The following is a 22,446-nucleotide window of genomic DNA, read 5'->3' as shown; positions in this document are numbered from 1 at the left end:
TCAGAAGTGATTCATGCTGATAGCAAAGGAACAAAGCAGCAGACACCCAGTGCTCTGAATTGAGACAAGTACACACTACAGAAGGATATGCTTTGTTCATATTTCGTGTCTGAGGTTTACAATCACTTTAAACGGGTTGTAAAGGTTCATGTTTTTTCACCTTAATGCATCCTATGCATTAAGGTAAAAAAACATCTTACGATCACTGGCCCCCCAGCCCCCCATTTTACTTACCTGAGCCCTGGAAAGTCCCGCGTCGCAAACGTGCTCTTCCTTTGCTCGGTCTTCTCGGCTCTTCATTGGATAGATTGATAGCAGCACAGCCACTGGCTCACGCTGCTGTCAATCAACTCCAATAACGCAAGGGCCGGGGAGCGGGGCTGAGTCCTGTAGTCGGCGGCTATGGACGTCGAATACAGGTCTCGGAAGCGCGCCGCAAGGTAACCCCCTTGGTAGAGCGCTTCCCAGAGGGGGTTATCAGAAGTGGGGAGGAGCTGAGACAGCTGCCGAGGGACCCCAGAAGAGGAGGATCAGGGCCACTGTGTGCAAAACGAGCTGCATAGTGGAGGTAAGTATGACATGTTTGTTAGTACAGGTGTGATTTTTAGTCTGAATGAACTGCCTTATTGAAACACATGTTAACGTGTAACATATTCAGCTTTAGCACATATATAGGACAGTACAAATGTGAATGGGCCCTTAACCACTTGCCGACCGCCGCACGACTATATACGTCGGCAGAATGGCACGGGCAGGCAAAAATACTCACCATGCCTCTCAGCAAATAGCTTGGGGTGTCTACTTTCCAAAATGGGGTCATTTGGGGGGGGTTTGTGCCACCTGGGCATTCCATGGCCTCCGAAACAGTGATAGGCAGTGAAGAGTGAAATCAAAAATTTACACCCTTAGAAATCCTGAAGGCGGTGATTGGTTTTCGGGGTCCCGTACGCGGCTAGGCTCCTAAAAAGTCCCACACATGTGGTATCCCCGTACTCAAGAGAAGCAGCAGAATGTATTTTGGGGTGCAATTCCACATATGCCCATGACCTGTGTGAGCAATATATCATTTAGTGACAACTTTGTGCAAAAAATAAATAAATAAATAAATAAATTGTCACTTTCCCGCAACTTGTGTCAAAATATAAAATATTCCATGGACTCAACATGCCTCTCAGCAAATAGCTTGGGGTGTCTACTTTCCAAAATGGGGTCATTTGGGGGGGGTTTGTGCCATCTGGGCATTTTATGGCCTTCAAAACTGTGATAGGTAGTGAGGAGTAAAATCAAAAATGTACGCCCTTAGAAATCCTGAAGGCAGTGATTGGTTTTCGGGGCCCCGTATGCGGCTAGGCTCCCAAAAAGTCCCACACATGTGGTATCCCCATACTCAGGAGAAGCAGCTAAATGTATTTTGGGGTGCAATTCCACATATGCCCATGGCCTGTGTGAGCAATATATCATTTAGTGACAACTTTTTGTAATTTTTTTTTTTTTTTTTTTTTTTTCTTCATTATTCAATCACTTGGGACAAAAAAAATTAATATTCAATGGGCTCAACATGCCTCTCAGCAATTTCCTTGGGGTGTCTACTTTCCAAAATGGGATCATTTGTGGGGGTTTTGTACTGCCCTGTCATTTTAGCACCTCAAGAAATGACATAGGCAGTCATAAATTAAAGACTGTGTAAATTCCAGAAAATGTACCCTAGTTTGTAGGCGCTATAACTTTTGCGCAAACCAATAAATATACACTTATTGACATTTTTTTTACCAAAGACATGTGGCCAAATACATTTTGGCCTAAATATATGACTAAAATTGAGTTTATTGGATTTTTTTTAGAACAAAAAGTAGAAAATATCATTTTTTTTCAAAATTTTCGGTCTTTTTCCGTGTATAGCGCAAAAAATAAAAACGGCAGAGGTGATCAAATACCATCAAAAGAAAGCTCTATTTGTGGGAAGAAAAGGACGCAAATTTCGTTTGGTTACAGCATTGCATGACCGCGCAATTAGCAGTTAAAGCGACGCAGTGCCAAATTGTAAAAAGTGCTCTGGTCAGGAAGGGGGTAAATCCTTCCGGGGCTGAAGTGGTTAATGAATAAAATGCGGTGATCTTGGTGTTTACACAGTCCAGCAGAAAGGTCAAATTTAAAGGAGCACTCTCCTTAATGGGGTTAAATAGAATGCAGTGTGGCGGTCCACTTTAAGGGAGACATCCCCTTGATGGGTTTGAATGAGATATACAGTGTGGTCAGTCTGGATGATATAAACGTGGTGATGTGGTGTACTGAGTGTCCATGCTCATTACCTCTTGGCTCTATGAAGTTCTGGTTGCATGATATGGCAGCAATTTTCTCTGCGGCACAAGACTGCACTGATTCCCCCGGGCTCTCACATTCATTCACACTAGACTCATTTCCTGTGGAAGACAGCCATGAGAAAATCAAAGTTAAACAAAAGTTTTTAAACAGTACACAACTTAACACAGTTATTATTTTGTGTCAGAGTTTTAAAAATGTTTTTAAAAAGCAGTTCTTTTTGTGTGCGGAAGTGTTAGAACTGTCAAGTTTTAAGTTCCTTCTGTCTTCCTGCAAAGAGATTCACCTCCACTATTGGTCCTGGTGACTATTGTCTCTGATATAAAAATAATAGAAGAATCGAACATTTTTAGGAGATGAGAATTTTTTAAAAAGGAAACTGGTGACTGGTGTTTCCGGTGACGATTGTTTAAGAGGGGCTTTACCTTTGCATTGGAGATGTCTTATTTAAACACTTCACCTCTGGAAGGTTTTACCCCCTTCCCGACTAGGCCATTTTTTGAGATATGGCACTGCGTTACTTTAAGTGATTTGAAACTATAACTGAATTGCGCGGTAATGCGACACTATACCCAAATAAAATGTATGTCCTTTTTTCCCACAAATGGAGCTTTCTTTTGGTGGTATTTGATTACCTCTAAGGTTTTTATTTTTTGTGCTATAAACAAAAAAGACTGACAATTTTGAAAAAAAAACTAAATTTTTTACTTTATGCTATAAAACATACCCAATAAAAAATATAAAAAAATCAAATTTCTTCATCAGTTTAGGCCAATATGTATTCTACTACATATTTTTGGTAAAAAAAAAAATCCCAATAGGCGTATAGTGATTGGTTTGAGCAAAAGTTATAGTGTCTGCAAACTATGGGATAGATTTACCATATTTATCGGCATTTAACGCACACTTTTTTCCCCTGAAAAAATTTTGTGTGATAGGAGCGATCGCGGAGATTGCCGCGATCGCCGCCGACATACACAGCCGTGTGTAAATTCAAATATGGCACCGAGACTGCAGGGACTCGGCAGAGCCGAGATACACATACCCGAGAGTCCTCGGCTTTTCTTGGCGCCGCTTATAGTCCCGCCTAGTCCCGCCATTGGACCTGTGTTATGTCCATCATAGGGCGGGACTGGGCGTGAATGTACACATGGCTGTGTATGTCGGCGGCGATCGCGGCGATCACACAAGGCTGCACTGGGGCAAAGCTGCACTGACAAGGCTGCACTGGGGCAAAGCTGCACTGACAAGGCTGCACTGACAAGGCTGCACTGGGGCAAAGCTGCACTGACAAGGCTGCACTGACAAGGCTGCACTGGGGCAAAGCTGCACTGACAAGGCTGCACTGGGGCAAAACTGCACTGACAAGGCTGCAATGGACACTGGGGCAAGGCTGCACTGACACTGACAAGGCTGCAGATGGACACTGATAAGGCTGCATTGATGGGCATTTTAATGTAAGTTTTTCTTCCTTAAACTTTACTCCTAAAAGTTTTTTTCCTTAAAATTCCCTCATAAACTTGGGGTGCGTGTTATACGCCGATAAATACGGTATGTATTTTTTTTTTCATAAAAGATTTATGGAATTTTTATGTTTTTTTTTTTTTTTTTAGTAATGGGGGGCGATCAACAACTTATAGTAGGCCTGTAATATTGCAGTGTTAAAAATATGACACTAACTGACATTTTTGACACTTTTTTTGGGAACCAGTAACACTAATACAGTGATCTGTGCTAAAAATATGCAGTCACTGTACTAATGACACTGGCTGGGAAGGAGTTAATATCAGGGGCGATCCGAGGGTTAACTGTGTGCCTAGCCTCTGTTTGTGTACTGTGTGGGAGGTGCTTTTACTAGGGGAAGCTTTGCAGGAACACAGGATCCATGCCTTCCCTACTGACAGAACGGCAATATGCCTTGTTTACAAAGGCAGATCATTCTGCCTCTGTAACGAATGATCGGCAGGGGGGCGGCAGACATCGAGTCCACGGTACCCGTTGATTGGCTCCTGCTGTGCATAATCACACATGTGCGCCTGCTACCTGGAAGTGCAGTATCACGTATATATATGTGATCCTGCACACAGCAGCCACCCTGTAGAAGTAGAAGGGCGGTCGTGAAGTGGTTAAAGTGGAACTAAACCCTCCTATCGTTTTCAGCTAAAGAAACTGCCAGCTTGGCCTCTGTCTGATCTGCGTCTTTCATTGATGCTGCACATGTGATCAGTTATGACACCAACCATAGGATGATTTGACAGTTTGGTTGAGAGTACAACCAATGTGACAGTTACATTCCCGCCACGTGTTGGGCATGTAAAGGTTTTTTGAACCTGTAAATGTAAATCAATAAGTTTAGTTCTCGTTAACCCTCATATGTATCTGGGACAGGAAGTGAAGCGAAATCTCCCCAAAGGAACACAGAGAGAAAGAAAAAATTTTAAGAAAAAAAAAAAACTAATGGCATCTTAAAGCTTAACTCCAAAGGAAAAAAAAAGAAAATGATTTATCCTAGCAGTGGCACCTTTTGCCTTGGGGATAATAAATAAGTTGAAATACTTTATTCCTTGCTCCTGCAGGCTTCCTCCTCGTTGGTGTGACCAGTCCCCAAATGCCACTTTCCATCATTGCCCAACTGGTGGCAGCTGTTTAATGTCCCTTCCCCTCTGTTCAGCATTAACCATTCCCTAGTCTATCCAAAACTAAGAAGAAGTTTAGTCTTTATATACTACTGTACATGTACACATTACAGTCAAACCCAGAAATCCATCTAGTTGTTAATCTACATATCTATCTATGCATCACAACACTACTTATAAGGAAAAGCAAGAATTTAAAAAAAGCCTAAATCAATTAAAAGCTTCAATTACTTAACCCCCCCAAAAAAAGGACTCTGCTCCTTTAAAGCATGTTATATGACACAGTGCTCGTCCTGTGTCATTTGGACCCCCTGTAACACCTAAAAAACCTGGCTGATCCTGCCAGTTTCTCCTCACCCCTCTGTAAACTGACCATAATGTATCATGGCTGCTGAGACCAAACAATGTGGTCAGTTTACATGCCTCTGTCATCAGCAGCCTGCTGTCTGTCTCCTCTCTGCTCCTGTGTCCTCCCCCCTCCCCTGTCTGTCTGTGTGTGAGACGCCCCTCCCCCCTCCTGCTGCTCTCATAACACTAACCTGTATACACCATCAGTACTGCCTCCTATTGCAGTGTCTCCCTCTGTGAATGATTTATAAATGCTGTAAATACCTCATTTAAGAGCCGAGATTGCGATCACATGACCAGCCAGCTCTCTCCTCTTCTCCTCCCCTCCAGACTGACATCAGCAGAAGAATCTCAGGCCCCGCCCAGTGCATCTCTCAGAGGAGGAAAGGAGAAAGCTGGCAGGTCATGTGATCGCAATCTCGGCAGTGAAATGAGGTATTTGCAGCATTTATTTTTATAAATCACACATAGAGGGGGATACTACAATAGGAGGCAGTGCTGATGGTGTATACAGGTTAGAGTGGCTTAACAACCACTTTAAAATATTCACTCATGCAGGGCAAAGTAATATGCTTGCTTTAGCAGCAGCTCCTCCAGCAGATTATACATTTCCTATCATTCTGTTCAGCCCCCAGGTGCAGCGGAAAACACCCGGAATTCTGTGTATGGGGGAGTTTGTGACTCACTTTCTTTAATGACAGCGTTGGTGTTAGTGATTAGCGGCTCAGGCTCCCAGAGCTGTCACATGTGGGCAGGAAAGAGTTACAACTTTAAACTTAAGTGTAAGCTGCTTGCTGCCATTAGAATGAACTTGTGTGGGCAAAGCACAAATTCACTTGAAGTTTGACGGTAAGTGTGAGGAGGTAGGACCAAAGGCGTTCATCAATTGATGCACCATGTTTTCAGGGCAGTAAGTTTAGTAAAAGATGACTAAGAAAAATGTGTAAATTAAAGCATACAGCTTCTATAAGACCCTGATCACTCAGCTCTGTGTGTATCTGAGTACCCTGGCAAATGGAATATACAGCCTTGATGAGCTGAAAGTATGTATGTACAAACAGCTGCAGATAGACAAACTGCACCGCAGGCTGTGTGATCCCTTGTGAATGGCATTTCTGGTCTCCAGAGCGGCCCCATTATCCAAAGTGACAAATAAGAGTTTAAAAAGTCTAATGATGAATCCTTTTTAAGGAAATCCCCTACATTCTGCTCAATACCAAACTTAGAGGCTGCACTCTTCAAAATGACCACCAGAGGGCAAAGCAGCAGCAAGCACATCCAGGATCTGGTTTAATTTACGCTACTCCCTCTGGTGGATAGTAAATGTAAATCGCCAGACTCCTTTTAGTGGTCAGTGACTGTAAATCACCAGGCTCCCTCTAGTGGTCAGTAGCTGTAATAAAATGAGCATACATTGTATTCACAATGACAGCTGTCAAACATTAGATAAAAAAAGCATTTCAACTGTTCAACCAACACAGCAAATACATGAAAGTATACGAACTGCCAGAACACTTATTTTTGAAAACACAGAGCTAAGATGTATGCACTTGGTCTAAGGTATTTTATTATTTTTTGTCTTTAGTTACATACATGTAGCATAGGCCATTTTTCAGGATGGAAGCAAAAGATAAAGGGACTTAACAGACTAGTCAGGGGTCATCATTCATTTTCTACCTATGGCTAATTTTGCTTGCTCCACTTTTCCTTAGACTGCCAAACCATAAACCACAAAGTAAAAGGTATGTGCTTGTAATATAGCAAGGGAGCTCATCGTGCATGCCTATTAAGTTCTATTATTGTAAAGCTGCTCATACACAGATACAATTTCATCTGATTCCTGCTGAGTTGGCCAAAATTCATTCCAGAGTGTCAATGGGCTTTACAGCTGAATTCCAGGTACGGCAATTGTTAAATAGATAAATTGGTCCAGCTTGAACCTGGAACTCCTCTTTATTGTAGTAGCCAACTGTTACTATGATAGTAAAACCCTAAATCACCCACCCTACAACTAAAGGTATCATATCATTTTTACATACCTATATACACTATATTGTCAAAAGTATTGGAACGCCTGCCTATACACGCACATGAACTTTAATGGCATCCCAGTCTGGGATGGAACTAAGGGGTCAAGTCCAACCCCTAAAAAACAAACCCCACACCATAATCCCCCCCCTCCACCAAATGATTTGGACCAGTGCACAAAACAAGGTCCATAAAGATATGGATGAGCGAGTTTGGGGTGGAGGAACTTGATTGGCCTGCACAGAGTCCTGACCTCAACCCGATAGAACACCTTTAAGTTAGAGCGGAGACTGCGAGCCAGGCCTTCTCGTCCAACATCAGTGCCTGACCTCACAAATGCGTTTCTGGAAGACTGGTCAAACATTCCCATAGACACACTCCTAAACCTTGTGGACAGCCTTCCCAGAAGAGTTGAAGCTGTTATAGCTGCAAAGAATGGGCCAACTGCCATTAAAAATGCTCAAGTGTGTGTAAAGGCAGGCGTACCAATACTTTTGGCAATATAGTGTGTATACATATTTTTTAATGGACAGGTATTAAAAGAAAAATAAGTCAATCTCCCCCTCGCAGTATAGGGCGGTCGTGAAGTTGTTAAAGTGGAACTAAACCCTCCTATCATTTTCCTAGAGGGATTCCACCTTTGAATCATGCTTGGTAACATTATAACTCTGCATTGCTCAGTCTTTTCTTGTGAGGTCAGTAGGAGAGGAGAGGTCTGATATCACCATTAGTGGAATCAGCTAAAGGGGGCACTATCAAGAGCGCTGTACCCAACTGAGAAGTACAATTCAGCTGCAGCATGGTAGAACCAGGGCATATAACTATGGATTGTGGAATAATCACAGAAGTTCAAAAGGCATACATGATAAGCTCTCTTGTTACTTTAAACACAAATAAATATACTAATGCCGCGTACACACGCCCGGACTTTCCGGCAGAATAGGTTCGACGGACTTTCCTAACGAACGGACTTGCCTACACACGATCACACCAAAGTCCGACGGATTTGTACGTGATGACATATGACCGGTCTAAAACAAGGAAGATGATAGCCAATAGCCAATAGCTGCCCTAGCGTTGGTTTTAGTGCGTCGGACTAGCATACAGACGAGCGGATTTTTCGACCGGACTCAAGTCCATCGGAAAGATTTGAAACATGTTTTATTTCTAGGTCCGTCTGACTTTTGGGGAAAAAATGTCCGCTGGAGGCCACACACGATCGAATTGTCCGACGCAGTCCGGTCCGCTGGACCAAGTCTGACAGAAAGTCTGCTTGTGTGTACGTGGCATTAGTGGTGCATGGTTTGGACACAGATGTGGTTTAAATACAAATTACTTTTTTTTACTGATTGAAAACGTCCATTCTTAGCATACCTGTGCAGTGTATTCCTTGAAGACCTTTTAATGAGCCCCGCGGAGCAGACTTCAGTGTCCATGTTGTGTTTGGTGCCCCACAGCCAGATTCTCTGCACACCACATGAGCGAGCGGAGACTCCACACTCCATTGATTGTCACACACCTGAGTATAAATAAAAAGAATCATTAAACTTCAATATCTACTTGACCTCCAGAAGATTTACCCCTCTTTCTGGCCTGGCCATTTTTTGCGATACGGCACTGCGTTACTTTAACCACTAGCCGACCAGCCGCCGCCATTATAAGGCGGCAGGTTGGCTCTCCTTCCTAAATCGCCGTAGCTGTCTTGAAGTCCTCTGGCGACCCGCGATTGCGATGTACTGAGGCAGAATGGGGATTTGCCTTTGTAAACAAGTCAGATCCCCATTCTGACAGGAGATATGACAGAGATCTACTGTTTCCAGTCATCAGAAACAGTGATCTCTGTCATGTCCCTGCCAGCCCACCCCCCCTACTGTTAGAACACACTGAGGGAACACAGTTGACCCCTTGACCCCCCCCTACTGTTAACCCCTTCCCTGCCAGTGTCATTTTTACATTGATCAGTGCATCTTTATAGCACTGATCAATGTAATAATGTCACTGGTCCCCAAAAAGTGTCATTTGGGGACAAATTTGTCCCCCGCAATGTCACAGTCCTGCTAAAAATCGCAGATCGCCGACATTACCAGTAAAAACAATAAAAAAATAAATAAAAGTCCCTAAATCTATCCCCATAGTTTGTAGATGTGATACGTTTTGTGCAAACCAATCAATATACGCCTATTGCATTTTTTTTTTACCAGAAATATGTAGAAGAATATATATTGACCTAAACTGATGAACAAATGTGTATTTTAATTTATTTCTTTGGGATATGTATTCTAGCAAAAAGTTAAAAAAAAGTTTCTTTTTCAAAATTATCGCTCTTTGTTTGTTTATAGCGCAAAAAATAAAAACCACAGAGGTGATCAAATACCACCAAAAGAAAGCTCTATTTGTGGGAAAAAAAGGATGTCAATTTTGTTTGGGTACAGCATAGCGCGACCGCGCAATTGTCAGTTAAAGCGACACAGTGCCATTTCGCAAAAAAATGGCCTGGTCATTAAGGGGGCAAATCCTTCCAGGGCTGATGTAAGTTAACTGACTATTGCACGTTGTGCGACGTTGTACCCAAATAAAATGTAATGTAATTTTTTTCTCCCCACAAATAGAGCTTTCTTTTAGTGGCATTTGATTTGATTTTGATTTTTTGCGCTATAAACGAAAAAAACTGGATTGTGTGCGATACCCCCAACTACATCGTACGGACCTGGCGGCGAAAAGAAGAATCCACATACATACAATCCAATGAGATGGCCACATCCAAGAGCCCAAGGCTTTTAAAGATAAAATTATAGCAGATAAAACTATAACAGAAAAAATCCAACGCGTTTCAAAAGTCAAAACACATGCCCCCCTTGATCAGGGCTTAGGAATTTCAACTGTGCTTAAAAAGACTTTGCTGCATTCACTAATACTGGCTTAACCTGTCCGGAAACTGTTCCAATTAGGGATACACAGATACAATTTTTTTACGAGTACCAATACTTTTTTTTAGTACTCGCCAATACCAATTACCGATACCTAACGCAACTTTTTTGTTTACACTTCAGCTGTCAGCAATGGTACAAAGCATTGAAAAGTTATTTACAAATGAAATAAATGTTTTTTGGGGGGGTTTTTTTTGCGCTTTTTTCAATGTGAAGCGTGTAAATATAGTTAAAAGAGTAAGAATATGAACGAACAAATCAAACAAAAAAAAGTTTTAAATATTAATAGTTTATAAAAAAATAAAAAAAATCAGCAGGAAAATAATATTTAAATGGAGAAGGAGAATAATGAGTTATTAAGGCTGATTAGAGTAAATTAAGGGTTAATAAGGGATTAAACAAAGAAACAATTTAATAAAAAACAAAACAAAAAAATAATATTTTTTACTTGACTGGTTGCTTTAAACTGACTTAATCTGGAGACCGAAGTTCATCCCTTTGGTCTGTAAGGCCCCTTTCACACAGGCGCCCTAGTTTGGTGGACTCCACTTGTTCAGGGGGGGATTGCTCCGCTGATCCCCGCTGAGCAGGCGGATGACAGGTCCGCCTCCGCTCACTGTGCAGCATGGAGAGGAACAGAGTTCCACTCTCCTCTATGGGGAAATCGGATCCCATCTGATCCGCCAGACGGATGGAATGCAGGACCACCATCCATCTGAATTTGGCGGACAGAATCAGATAGCAGCGGGTGTCAGCGGACATGTCACCGCTGACATCCGCCACTCCATAGGGGTGAATAGAGGGTTCGATCAGGTTCACCTGAAAAACTGACAGGCAGACCTGATCAGACAGCCCGTGTGAAAGGGCTGTAAGCGAATAAACAGAAAGATACTGTAGATAAAAAGAAACAATGTTTCTTTTTATCTCTCTATTTCAGCAGCTGAGCAATGTTGTTGATAAATGTTGCTGCTTTTTTTTTTTTATTGACAGTTCCAATTACCGAGACTTTGTTTTCACTTCAGCTGCAAACAGGGGAACCCCACTGACAATACAAAGAAATGGCTACTGCCCCCACCTATAACTGGCCTATGCAGCAAGGAGCATTGGAAAAGCAATGCATATCATCAAACAAAACCAGAGAAATTTGACCTAACACTATGCGTTAAAAACAGGAGTTTAGTCTGCACTCATTTGCAAATACATTCGAAAATTACAGTTTCAGAACCGAGCCTGAAAGTATCAGTTTCAGGTATGAGAGCATTTACATGAGCACTGATACTCGTGCACATGCTTAGTATCGGCAATGATACCGGTATCGGTGCAACCCTAGTTCCAAGCAGTTAATCACAGTGCAGAATTATTTAGTATTTGCTTACCTGGGTCCTCTTCTGAAAATCCATAACCCTGATGAAGGGGGGGGGTAAGTTTGGCCCCTGAAAAGTGTTGGATTTTTTCTGCTATGAATCCATTTTTTTATGCTCTCATGGGGTTGTATTTGTGTGGATATTCAACTCTGAGTTCTTTCCCTGTTCCTGTGGGGAATCACTGCTTTGTAGCATATTGCTGAACTGGAGCCAGTGTGACCAGTGATCATTTCAGTGACCCTCAGAAAAGCTGAATCCAGCACCCCATTTGTTCCTGTGTTTGCCTTAAAGCCCAACTCTGGGCAAATAGAGCATTATCCCTGGCACCAGGGTTGCACCCACTCACCAAGAGTTAATAGATAGTTTTGTCTAGGGGAGAGGAGAAACAGTTTACTCAATACTTACCTGATCATTTGTTCCCCCAGCAGGCAGTGGTCCACTGGTGGACTCTCCCTGGGAGTTCTTATGTCCAGTGCAGGTCTACGAAGCCTGCTCTGGACTTGGTGACATTGGAACCTTAGAACAGTATAGCATGGGGGTGCAGGCATTGTGGGGACCAGTCTAGCTGCTGGGTAAGTAAATCTTTTATTGTTCACCTAGACATAAACAAGCAACTAACCCTTGGAGTGTGGGCACAGCCCCAAGGAATGATTTTTTATTTTTCGAGAGTTGTAGAAGAAAGAAGCCACATGGTACAAAGAAGCAGTATCTGTGAAAGAGAAGCCTATCACAGGGCAGGTAGATGTACTTACAAGCAAAGGCTTATGTTTTTAAACCCCTGGAGTTTGAACTGGCCTGCCCCAATTTCTCCTTCTAGAAAGGTGTCAGGGCTGGGCTCAGCCCTTCCTTCTCAGAGCTGGCTGCTCAGCTGTCAGCTAATTGCCAGTTCCTATCTCTCCACAGTTACTCAGCTGTTGATGATATCCTGCTCGTCAGTCCTGCCTACTTAAGCCGTTCAGTCCAGTGGATCTCTGCCTTCGCCTTAGACAACATCACAGAGACACTCTCCTGCATTCCTGTATAAAGACTTGCTTGGCTGACATCCCTTCTGTCTCCAGATCCTGCTTGCTGTTTTACTACACTCATCTCCGGCTCCCTGACGTTTGACTTGCCTGACTATCCATTCCGTTTCCTGAACTCTGGCTATGTTTTTGACTACGTTTTGTTCTATTTACTTTTATTATTTAACAAGTGTGATTTAACTGTACTTCTGTCTTGGTCTGATTTCATGGTTTCTGACAAAAGGCTTAGCTCTTTGGGGTTCTAGAGAGAGATCTTCTAGCTTGGCTCCTTGTTAACTAAGTTGTCTGATAACACATTCAATTGAAATCCGGCCAAAACTCATTTATTAATTTTAAGTGGGCCCATTCTTTAATTTCCTCGAGGAAGTAAAACTACTATTATGAACAACAATAGGTGCACATGGCGTAAATGCATAAATTACATTTCAGAATTTGCAGTGATTGATTCCTTTTCAATCCACACCTTCCTCTGTCCTCTATCATTATTTAATATCCTGTCCGTGTTCTCCAGCAATACCTTGGCAATTAGTTCCTGTTTCTAAATGGCAGCCCAATATATAAATGTAATCAGCCGGACACGATTATCTCGCAGGCAGTAATTCTGCACGTCATTAGAAATGATTTCTTTTATCTGCAATTCCTGTGCCAAACACAGCAGATGGCTGGGCGATCAATAGCACTGTATGTGTGAGACCAGGTGCCCCCTGGCTCCATACATGCTAGCAATTCCTAGCTGTCTGGATAATGTCCACCGCCAACATTAGGCACCAGTTATGTGTTCTGTTGTGTCCAGTCAATTATGGGCTATTCTAGGAAAATGCAATTAGCAGTGTGCATTGGTGATACACTACACAGTGCATGTCATCAATGAAAAGGTGACCAAGTCTGGATCACCAGTGTTAGGTGTTCTAAGCTGTACCTGGGGTGTAAGAAAGATCTGGCGTATTATCCTTTTAGAACTCTTTTTAAGAGCTTGCATCTTTCAGATCAGTTTGTATTAGATCCAGAGAGACCATTGTCCACAGGATAATTTGTAAGAAAAAAACAGAAGGAAATCTGAAATGGAAGAAAACGTCATGATCCCAACACTATTCTAATGCTGCGTACACATGATCGGAAATTCCGCCAGCAAAACTCAGATGAGAGCTTTTTGTCGGAAAATGCGACCGTGTGTCTTTTGGCTGGCGGAATTCCAGCCAGCAAAAGATTGAGAGCAGGTTCTCTATTTTTCGGTCGGGAAAAGTTCCTATCCAAAAATGTGATCGTCTGTACAAATTCCGACATGCAAAATTCCTACGCATGCTGGGAAACAATTCGATGCATGCTCGGAAGCATTGAACTTCTTTTTCTTGGCTCGTCGTAGTGTTTTACGGCACCACGTTCTTGACAGGCGAAAGTTCAGAGAACTTTTGTGTGACCGTGTGTATGCAAGGCAAGCTTGAGCGGAATTCCGTCGGAAAAACCATCCAAGTTTTTTCCGACGGAAAATCCGCTCGTGTGTACGCGGCATAAAAGGGCAAAGGACTAAGGGAAAAGATGAAGAGTGCATTTGAAAACTTGCTTGCTTTGTGTAACTAAATTAAAGAAACTAAGGCTTCTTTTTAATAGATGTTTTGTTAGGTTTCATTTTTTTGCAAAAAAAAAAAAAACAAAAAAAAACAAACAAAGGGCCAGTTGATTGGTAAATTGGGTGATTGGAGCAAAGTGAAGAAATGTCATCAGCACACCAAGGATTCCTCGAAAGGGTCCAAAGCTTTATTATTATCGTGGTCACATGATAAGCATACAGCAATGTTTCGGAGCCACGCAGGGCCCCTTCATCAACTTGCCCTGTGTGGCTCCGAAACGTTGCTGTATGCTTATCGTGTGACCACGATAATAATAAAGCTTTGGACCCTTTTGAGGAATCCTTGGTGTGCTGATGACATTTCTTCGCTTTGGTCATCCACGGTTTCCAGCCTATGGTCATTACAGCACCCAGCACTACCGAACAACCAGGTTCTTGTATGTGTGCGTGGGGATTGCGCTTGTTCAAGTTGGAGTAAAAGGCACACAGAGACCAAGTAAATTGGCACCGTTATTATTTGGTTTATTAGAAGTAACAAATAACATGCAAAGGGCACCGGCAATGTGCTTACTTAAAGTGGTTGTAAACCCTTACATATTCCCAGTGAAGTGACTGGCCTCGGGTGATACACAGAGATGAATGAAATCCTTCTACATAAGTTGTACCTGTCTATTTGCAGTCGTTTCTTCTCTACATCCATTCAAAGTGCAGAATTTATACAGCTTGACTGAGCTTCCAGAAAGGAGAGGGCTTTGACTCATGCTGATACCATAAAATTGAAGCAGCAGACAGAAATGACACTTAGTGCCCTGGATTGGAACAAGTACACATTATAAAGGGATATGCTTTGTTCATATTTCATGTCAGAGGTTTACAACCACTTTACAAGTCCCAGTGCAACATGGCATCAGACTCTTGATAACACAGGCGACTTGGTGCAACAGTTCTCAGCAATGTTGGCGGTACTTTAACACAGTCCTAGCACTTGAGGTGTCACTTTAATAATGCTTATGTTACCAGAGCAGCATCTGAGTGAAGGGGGTGGCTGATAGGCAGAGCAGCAGTACTCTACACTTATGCTGCGTACACACGATCGCACATTCCGACAACAAAATCCATGTTTTTTTCAGATGTTGGATGTTGGCTCAGACTTGTCTTGCATACACACGGTCACACAAAGTTGGTCGGAAATTGCGAACGTCAAGAACGCGGTGACGTACAACACGTACAACGAGCTGAGAAAAATGAAGTTCAATAGCCAGTGCGGCTCTTCTGCTTGATTCCGAGCATACGTGGCACTTTGTGCGTCGGAATTGTGTACACACGATCGGAATTTACGACAACGGATTTTGTTGTGGGAAAATTTGAGAACCGGCTCTCAAAATTTGTGTGACGGAAAATGTCCGATGGAGCCTACACACGGTCGGAATTTCCGACAAAAAGCTCCCATCGAACATTTTCCATCGGAAAATCCAACCATGTGTACGAGGCATAAGTAGACCAAAAGAAAGATTTTTGTCCCAGTTCTATAGAGTTCCTAGATAACCAGCCAGTTGCAGTATTCCTGTTCTGTCTCTCCTCGACAGGAACCTCTTCCTAGCACTAAATGCACTGTCCCTAACTAACAGAGATCCAGTCTCTACCCTATCCACTTCGCAAATGCACACTAACTGCAGTGGGACAGTGCTATTTATTATCATTGCAGTCACTAAAAATAGCTACGGAGGTCATCCAGTGTTGCAGCGTCCAATCAGACAGCTGAGTCCCTGTTGAAACCTATGGTGGCTTTGGTAGAACAATGCTACTCTCATCCTCCATTCCCTCTGTACAGAGGCCAGAAAAACAGTGCCACCTACAGAGGGGAGGATAAACTGCACCTGCCTACATGTCCCTGAAAATAATCAAAGACTCCACCTCTCTGGGCATTGTGTTTTTATTGCAAGGACCTGTTTACATCATATTGTGGACTATAAACTGGGCCCGGGCCCTAGTTTTGGAATCACTGCTGTAGAGAAAATCTCTAGTAAAAGGTACAATCAACCTACTCTCTCAGCCAGAAAACATATTAGAATACACCTTAAAGAGGTTTTTTTTAAATCCCCTATTACCTTGCTCACTGTGTTATCATCAAAACACTCAACAAAATACTCACACATCCAACAAATCCAATGTTGTTCTGCTACAATTTGCATGCTGGGTCCCACGTTGTCATCTGCTTAACTTATATAATCGGGATCCGGGTGTCTCTTCTGGGTTCTCGTAGTTGGCCCCTGAGGATGTCTAGTGGTGTGTGCACTGTAGAGTACCCTCGGCCCTTCTGGGATGCATGAACTGATTATCTCTGGAGGCTGCTGGCAACTGGAACAACATTCTTGCCTAAAGCTGGCCATACAATATACAATTTTCTTGTTCAATTTCCTTTAGATTTACTTTCAACTATGTAGTGCAAGGGCCTGCCTGATTGCATACAAATTGAAAGTGTTTAGGTTTGACCTCATATTATATGGTTTTGGAAAATTATACAAGAAAATTGTATAATGTATGGCCATCCTAAGTGAGAATCCTGGAATAGCGGATTGTTTGAAATGGGGGGGGGGGGTAGAAGTGAAATGATAAAGTTAGTTGGGGGGACGAAGGTTCGCTTCAATATTATAGTCATTTATATATGCCTCAAGGTACGCAGTAGGTTAAGAGATTCATATTGGTTGTTTTTAGTAACACATAATGATACAACGTCCTTTAAGTGTAATTCCTCACAAGGCCAAAAAAGATATTCCTGAGATATCAGGTGTCATGGGTAAAGAATAAGCCAATTAGATGTAGATCAGACTTGTTTTAAAGCAAACTATTTTATAACAGGTTTGGTTAATATCTGCATAGCAGAATCTAACCGACCTAGCCCATCTGCACTGAGGAAGATAGACATGACCGTATAATTTTAGCATAGTCAAGCAAACTAGATCAATATACGACAACCTCAGCTAAACTATAGAACTCCAGGGACTACTTTTTTCTATGATGCATTGTTGACTGTAAATAGGAGTCTGTATTTGGACAAAACATGGCGGAGGGGTGCATGGAGCAGGCATGTGAAAGGAGGCCAGGCTCAGATGTGATACACGTTATGTGTCCGAACAGTGGAGAGGACAGACCCAGTTTGAGGGGGCCTTTCTTTGTATCACGTACCAGTTGCAGCTAAAAATAACCATAATAGACACCGAAAATAGCAGGCAGTTAAAACGATTATACTGATAAGATCTGGAGGAAACTGAAGTGAAAGAGGAAATTGTCAAATGTGAAAGAGAGGATGGAAAATTCTATTTACATCCAAACAGCGTGTGTGCGCATATATCAGTAGTGAAAACACTATTCTTAACTCCTGTCCTTTTCAATTACATAAGGCATGGGAAACTAGCAAGCAACTGCAAGCAACTGGCATTATCAAGATTCAAATTACATTTTTATTATTTTATAGGTTTTCATTATTGCAATAAAATCCACAGGACTTTCTTAAAGCGTAACTTTACCCACAGCAACTCGATAAAAAATAATGTTCTTACGCAAAATAACTTACATTCCGCATTATTAATTATATTACCAAAATTAGTGTGTGCTGTAAATTTCCTCCAGCATTGCCCCTGTTTCGTCTTGCCGGAGGTTGCCATTTTGCTGAAACCCAGAGACCCTGAGCAGCAGTAAATCATAAAGTGGAACTAAACCTACTGATTTGGTTTCAAAAAACAGCTACATTCCTCAAATGCCAAGATTTCTAACTGTCACATTTGCTTGTGTCCTCAACCAAACTGTCAAACCAACAAATTTCTGGTGCCATAATTGGTCAAATGTGCAGCACCATGGCAGTTGAAGATCAAACAGAAGCAGCTTCCTTGGTTGTAAAGGATAGGAGGGTTTAATTCAGCGTTAAGGCTGTCAGCAGATCATCCTCTACAAATTCGACACAGTGCCTAAAAATAGAGAGCAACTGAGCATGTGCAGAACTGTCTGAGACAGTGTATTACTGCCTTTTAAACAGAATAGGCACCTATTTTTAATGCTTGACATAGCTATACATGCAAAAGGGGCCAGCTTGAAGTTATCTAGCAGGACTTAATTTTCTGACTAAAGTTCCACTTTCAGAATTGGCCTTAGCAATAGCAGTTGTTTTCTCCTATGTAAACAGAACCACATAGTGCCACAAGCAAAAAACAGTCTGGAGTAGGTATTGCTGACCTTAGAACCCAATCATGGTCTCACATATGTGTAAGGCTTCATGTACCCTTGAACTACTTTGACCGCCAGCCGTAGGAAAATGCAAAGCGATTTTGTCACGATTTTGCACGTTTTGTGGCCAGCAGTCAAAACGTTCCTATACTGAACGCGTTGTAGGGGAGGTTGAACCTCACCTAACTGCCGCAGCTACTAAACGATCCTAAAAGCCTAAAAGCAACTCCACACATATGCTTTTATGGAGCTGAGTTTAGGAGCTTTGGCAAAAAAAAATGCCAAAAGCTCCTAAACTTAAGTTTAGGAGCTGCTAGTGTACATAAAGCCTAAATCACCATATACTGTAGCTAAATGAAAGTGAGAGTGTTATTGGTTGCTGTTTAGAACACAAATAATTCATTAAGATGCCTACTTGCTTAAACTTGAAGTTTTTACTTAGATACATTGGTCCATCTTCACCAATGTAAGTATGTGCCATACCTGTGGGATCCCCGTAAAAGCTGGAAATCACTGTAGTAGGCACAACTACTGCAGTGATCTCTACTAGCTTCCAGGTCCCATGCCATGTGGCTGCCCTGCTGCTTACTGAACACAGGAGGTCATCTGCTTAGCACAGGCAACATTTAGAGAACACTTTGCATTTTCTCAATGAATGCAAAGTGTTCACTAATTGGACGAGGTGGAGATTGTGACATTGCCACGCTGATTGTCCACCTTATCCAATCAGAGATCGCTTTGAATTTATTGAGTAAATGCAAAATGTCCCCTATAGGACACAGAAGCTAGTGGAGATCACTGTAAAGTAGTACCCTGATATAGCACATAGATTTTTACATTGGTCAAGGCTGGCTGGATCAATGTAACTATGCAAAAAATGCCATTACTAAACTTGAACTTTAAGGCCTTTAAGACCCTGTGACTTTATATAGCTGCACTCTATGGCTAGAAGTTTGTGGACACCTATAAGTTGGTTGGACATCCTATAGGCCTTAATATGGAGTTGAGTTGGCTTCCCTTTGCCCTTCTGGGAAGGATTTCCAGTAGATTATGGAGTATATCTGTGAAAATGTACACCCATTCAGACAAATAGCATTTTCAAGGTTAGATAACTGGTGTTGGATGAGTAGACCTAGCTCCTAATTGGCATTCCAATTCATCCCAAACCTGTTCAGTCGGGTTGAGATCAGCGCTCTGTGTAGGCCTCCTGAGTTCCTCAACACCAAACTAATCAAACTCATGTCTTTATGGAACTGTCTTTGTGTACAGGGGTGCAGTCATGCTGGAACAGAAAAAGGCCTTCCCCAAACTATTTAAACAATGTAAGCACACAATTGTCTAGAATGTCTTTGTACTGAACATACTTGATATTTTGAAGGGTCATATACATGTGGCCATATAGTGGGTAGGATAGTCATAATTTTGCCATATAGTGGGTAGGATAATCATACTTTTGTCCACATAGTGGGTAGCATAGTCAGGTGACCATGACATGCAATCAACCTTCCAATAGAGGATATTACCCAGACAGGAAGTGATGGAAAAGGTCCCAAATGAGAACAAAAACAGCTACAAACTATTTTTTTTACCAGAGTGGCTAAGGATTAGAACCTTTATTAGTTTTTGTTTGGGGGGGGGGGGGTTGCCTGTCTGTATTTTCCCATCCCTTTCTATTCTGTTGCATTCTATTCCAGGACAGCAACAAAAATAGAAAGTCTAACTCTTCTCCACTTTGTCCAGAACAATAAATAAGTTATGACTGTGAATGAGGTTTTTACCGCTAAAGTACATAAAAGGAAATACATGTAATAATTAAAGCAGCTGAGAAACAGGATTCTTGATAAAAAGCAGTTTGGGCTTTAGTAAGCTAGTCCTAGGATTTTACATCTACTTGGTACTAAAGAAAATAATTTTGAGTTTACATTCTTTATTTATTAGCAGGCCACAAAATCTCTAAAATTGTCTGTGGAATGTTCCCCTTCTCACCACTTAAGACAGTACACAAGACAAGCATCTGCCCTAAATCCATCCATAATTAGATCTTACATTAGAGGGATTTCCTAATTATAGATCAAAACCGTATAAATAAGCTGGATAGGCTTCTAATAATAAATGGCCACACATAGGATCTGCATTCTAGATTTGGATGGAAAAGTCCATTCTTTTTGGTGAAATTGTATAACATACCGTGCCTAGTGCCCACTGCCATGGCTCCTATCCTTTTACAGTTTTTAGGATACTTTTGAGAACAAATCATATAATGTAAGTAAGCTATCCTATCCTACAGCTGGCTACAGAAATAAGATTGCTCATACTAGACTTGTGGCCAATTCTTTGCATGAAAGATTGTTCCATAAACAATTACAATTTCCTTTGTCGAAAATTTGTTCGAAAATTACACAAGCAACAATGTAAGATAACTTATGGGCCATCATGAGGAATATTGGAGGACACTGAGAAGTCATAGTACTTATGCGGCATTAGCTGCAAACCATCGACTTACAATCAGTAGACAAAGACAAGCCACCAACAAAAAAACTTTCATACAATTAAAAAATATAACAATATAACTATTTGAGCAGTCAAATAAACATCACTACACTTATCTATAAAACCTAAATAATAAGACATTATAGGCTTTAACCTTATCAACCAATCAGAATTCAGCTTTTTTACACTTTTCACCTGAAAGAGGTCCATCATCCAGATGTGTCTACTGCAGTCTTAGGTCAACTATATGAATATGTTAATTACCTAAAATTTAAAGTATAACGAAACACAAAACTTTTTTTCTTTGTTTTGTAAGGATTGGAGAGGGATTAAACATATGTCAGAGCTTTTTTGCTGTCTGTGCCCGTGTTAGGGAGATTCACTCTCTCAATTTATCATGTTTACCGCTATCATCAAAAGTGAACGAAAATCCTAAACTTTGGGTTGTCCCCGAAACAGTAATAGAGGGGACTTCCTCCAATAGGGACACTAGTTCTGGTGTCCCACTTTGGAGGGATTTTCTATCACTTCCTGTTTTGGGCCATGGGACAGGAAATGAAGGAAAATCTTCCCCAATGGGACACAGATGGCAAAACAGAGCAAAACTAAATAACATTGGAAACCATACCAGTCTGCCAGTATCATTGCTGAACACGAAGATGATCCCTTGACATGTTTCTCCACTCTCCACCATGGATTCATTCTGCAACGTCACCAGTGAGCTGATTAGGTCTGTGGCACCACTTAAGCCTTGTAAATAAATATTGGAGAGAACAGGAAAACAGATCAGTCACTCAAATAAGGAATATGTCACTAACAGCATGCCATTAAAATAAATAATATGGACTGAAAAATTAGATAGAGAACACAACTATGGGTGCTCCTATTGGGATATTCTGATAACATAAAATGTATTAGCTTTCTGGATTTTGTGCATGTGCTCTTTTAGAGCTAATCTGATGATAATTGGATCAGATATGGGTTGTCCCTGATTTTAGCAATTAACAATAATGAACCAAGATTATCAAATATATAACATTCTGTAGCAGGAGAACAACATTCATGTGCTTACACAGTATATTTTTTATTCAAGTGCATTAGGCATCATTCACACAGCACTGCATGTATAAGACCAACCAATTCCATGTTCTTATTGATGGAGTTCAGCCCGAGGTTCCACCACTCTTAATTTGGGAGCCTTGCCCAAAAAAGGCCCCTTTTAGGGCACCACAACCCAATACCCAAACACCCATCTACAAAGTGTCAACTGAGCCATTTGCCTTAAAACACCCTCTTTGGCAAGAGTTAAAACCATGGAATTTAAAAAAGCCACAATGTGAACATTTCTTTAAAGATCAAGGTGGATTGGAAACTTGATCTACATATGTATGCCAATTTTAAATCATACAGTAGGTGATCATAAACAATGAAACCTCCGCAGTTGCTAAAGATATAGGGTAAGCAGGTGGTACCTCCTCCATGTTCCCCTCCTTATTAGGCACCAAGTGTGAGTCACATAAGAGG

The 22,446-nt window shown here is 41.6% G+C and overlaps 1 protein-coding gene across 1 annotated transcript in view; it reads right to left on the bottom strand.

Annotated features, from left to right (window-relative positions):
• The window catches only part of LOC141133089 (scavenger receptor cysteine-rich type 1 protein M130-like), a 58,622-nt gene that overhangs the window by 22,906 nt on the left and 13,270 nt on the right, over nucleotides 1-22,446 (bottom strand). The window contains exons 2-4 of the mRNA XM_073622218.1: nucleotides 21,551-21,672; nucleotides 8,706-8,850; nucleotides 2,310-2,420 (exon numbers count right to left, since the gene is read on the bottom strand). Coding sequence (XP_073478319.1) covers nucleotides 2,310-2,420; nucleotides 8,706-8,850; nucleotides 21,551-21,672 — 378 coding nt within the window. The remainder of the gene's footprint in view (nucleotides 1-2,309; nucleotides 2,421-8,705; nucleotides 8,851-21,550; nucleotides 21,673-22,446) is intronic.

The sequence above is a fragment of the Aquarana catesbeiana genome, linkage group LG03 (assembly GCF_042186555.1).
Source record: "Aquarana catesbeiana isolate 2022-GZ linkage group LG03, ASM4218655v1, whole genome shotgun sequence".
Taxonomy (NCBI): domain Eukaryota; kingdom Metazoa; phylum Chordata; class Amphibia; order Anura; family Ranidae; genus Aquarana; species Aquarana catesbeiana.
Note: the sequence above shows the minus strand (reverse complement) of the source record. Positions and strands in the feature narration are given on the sequence as shown.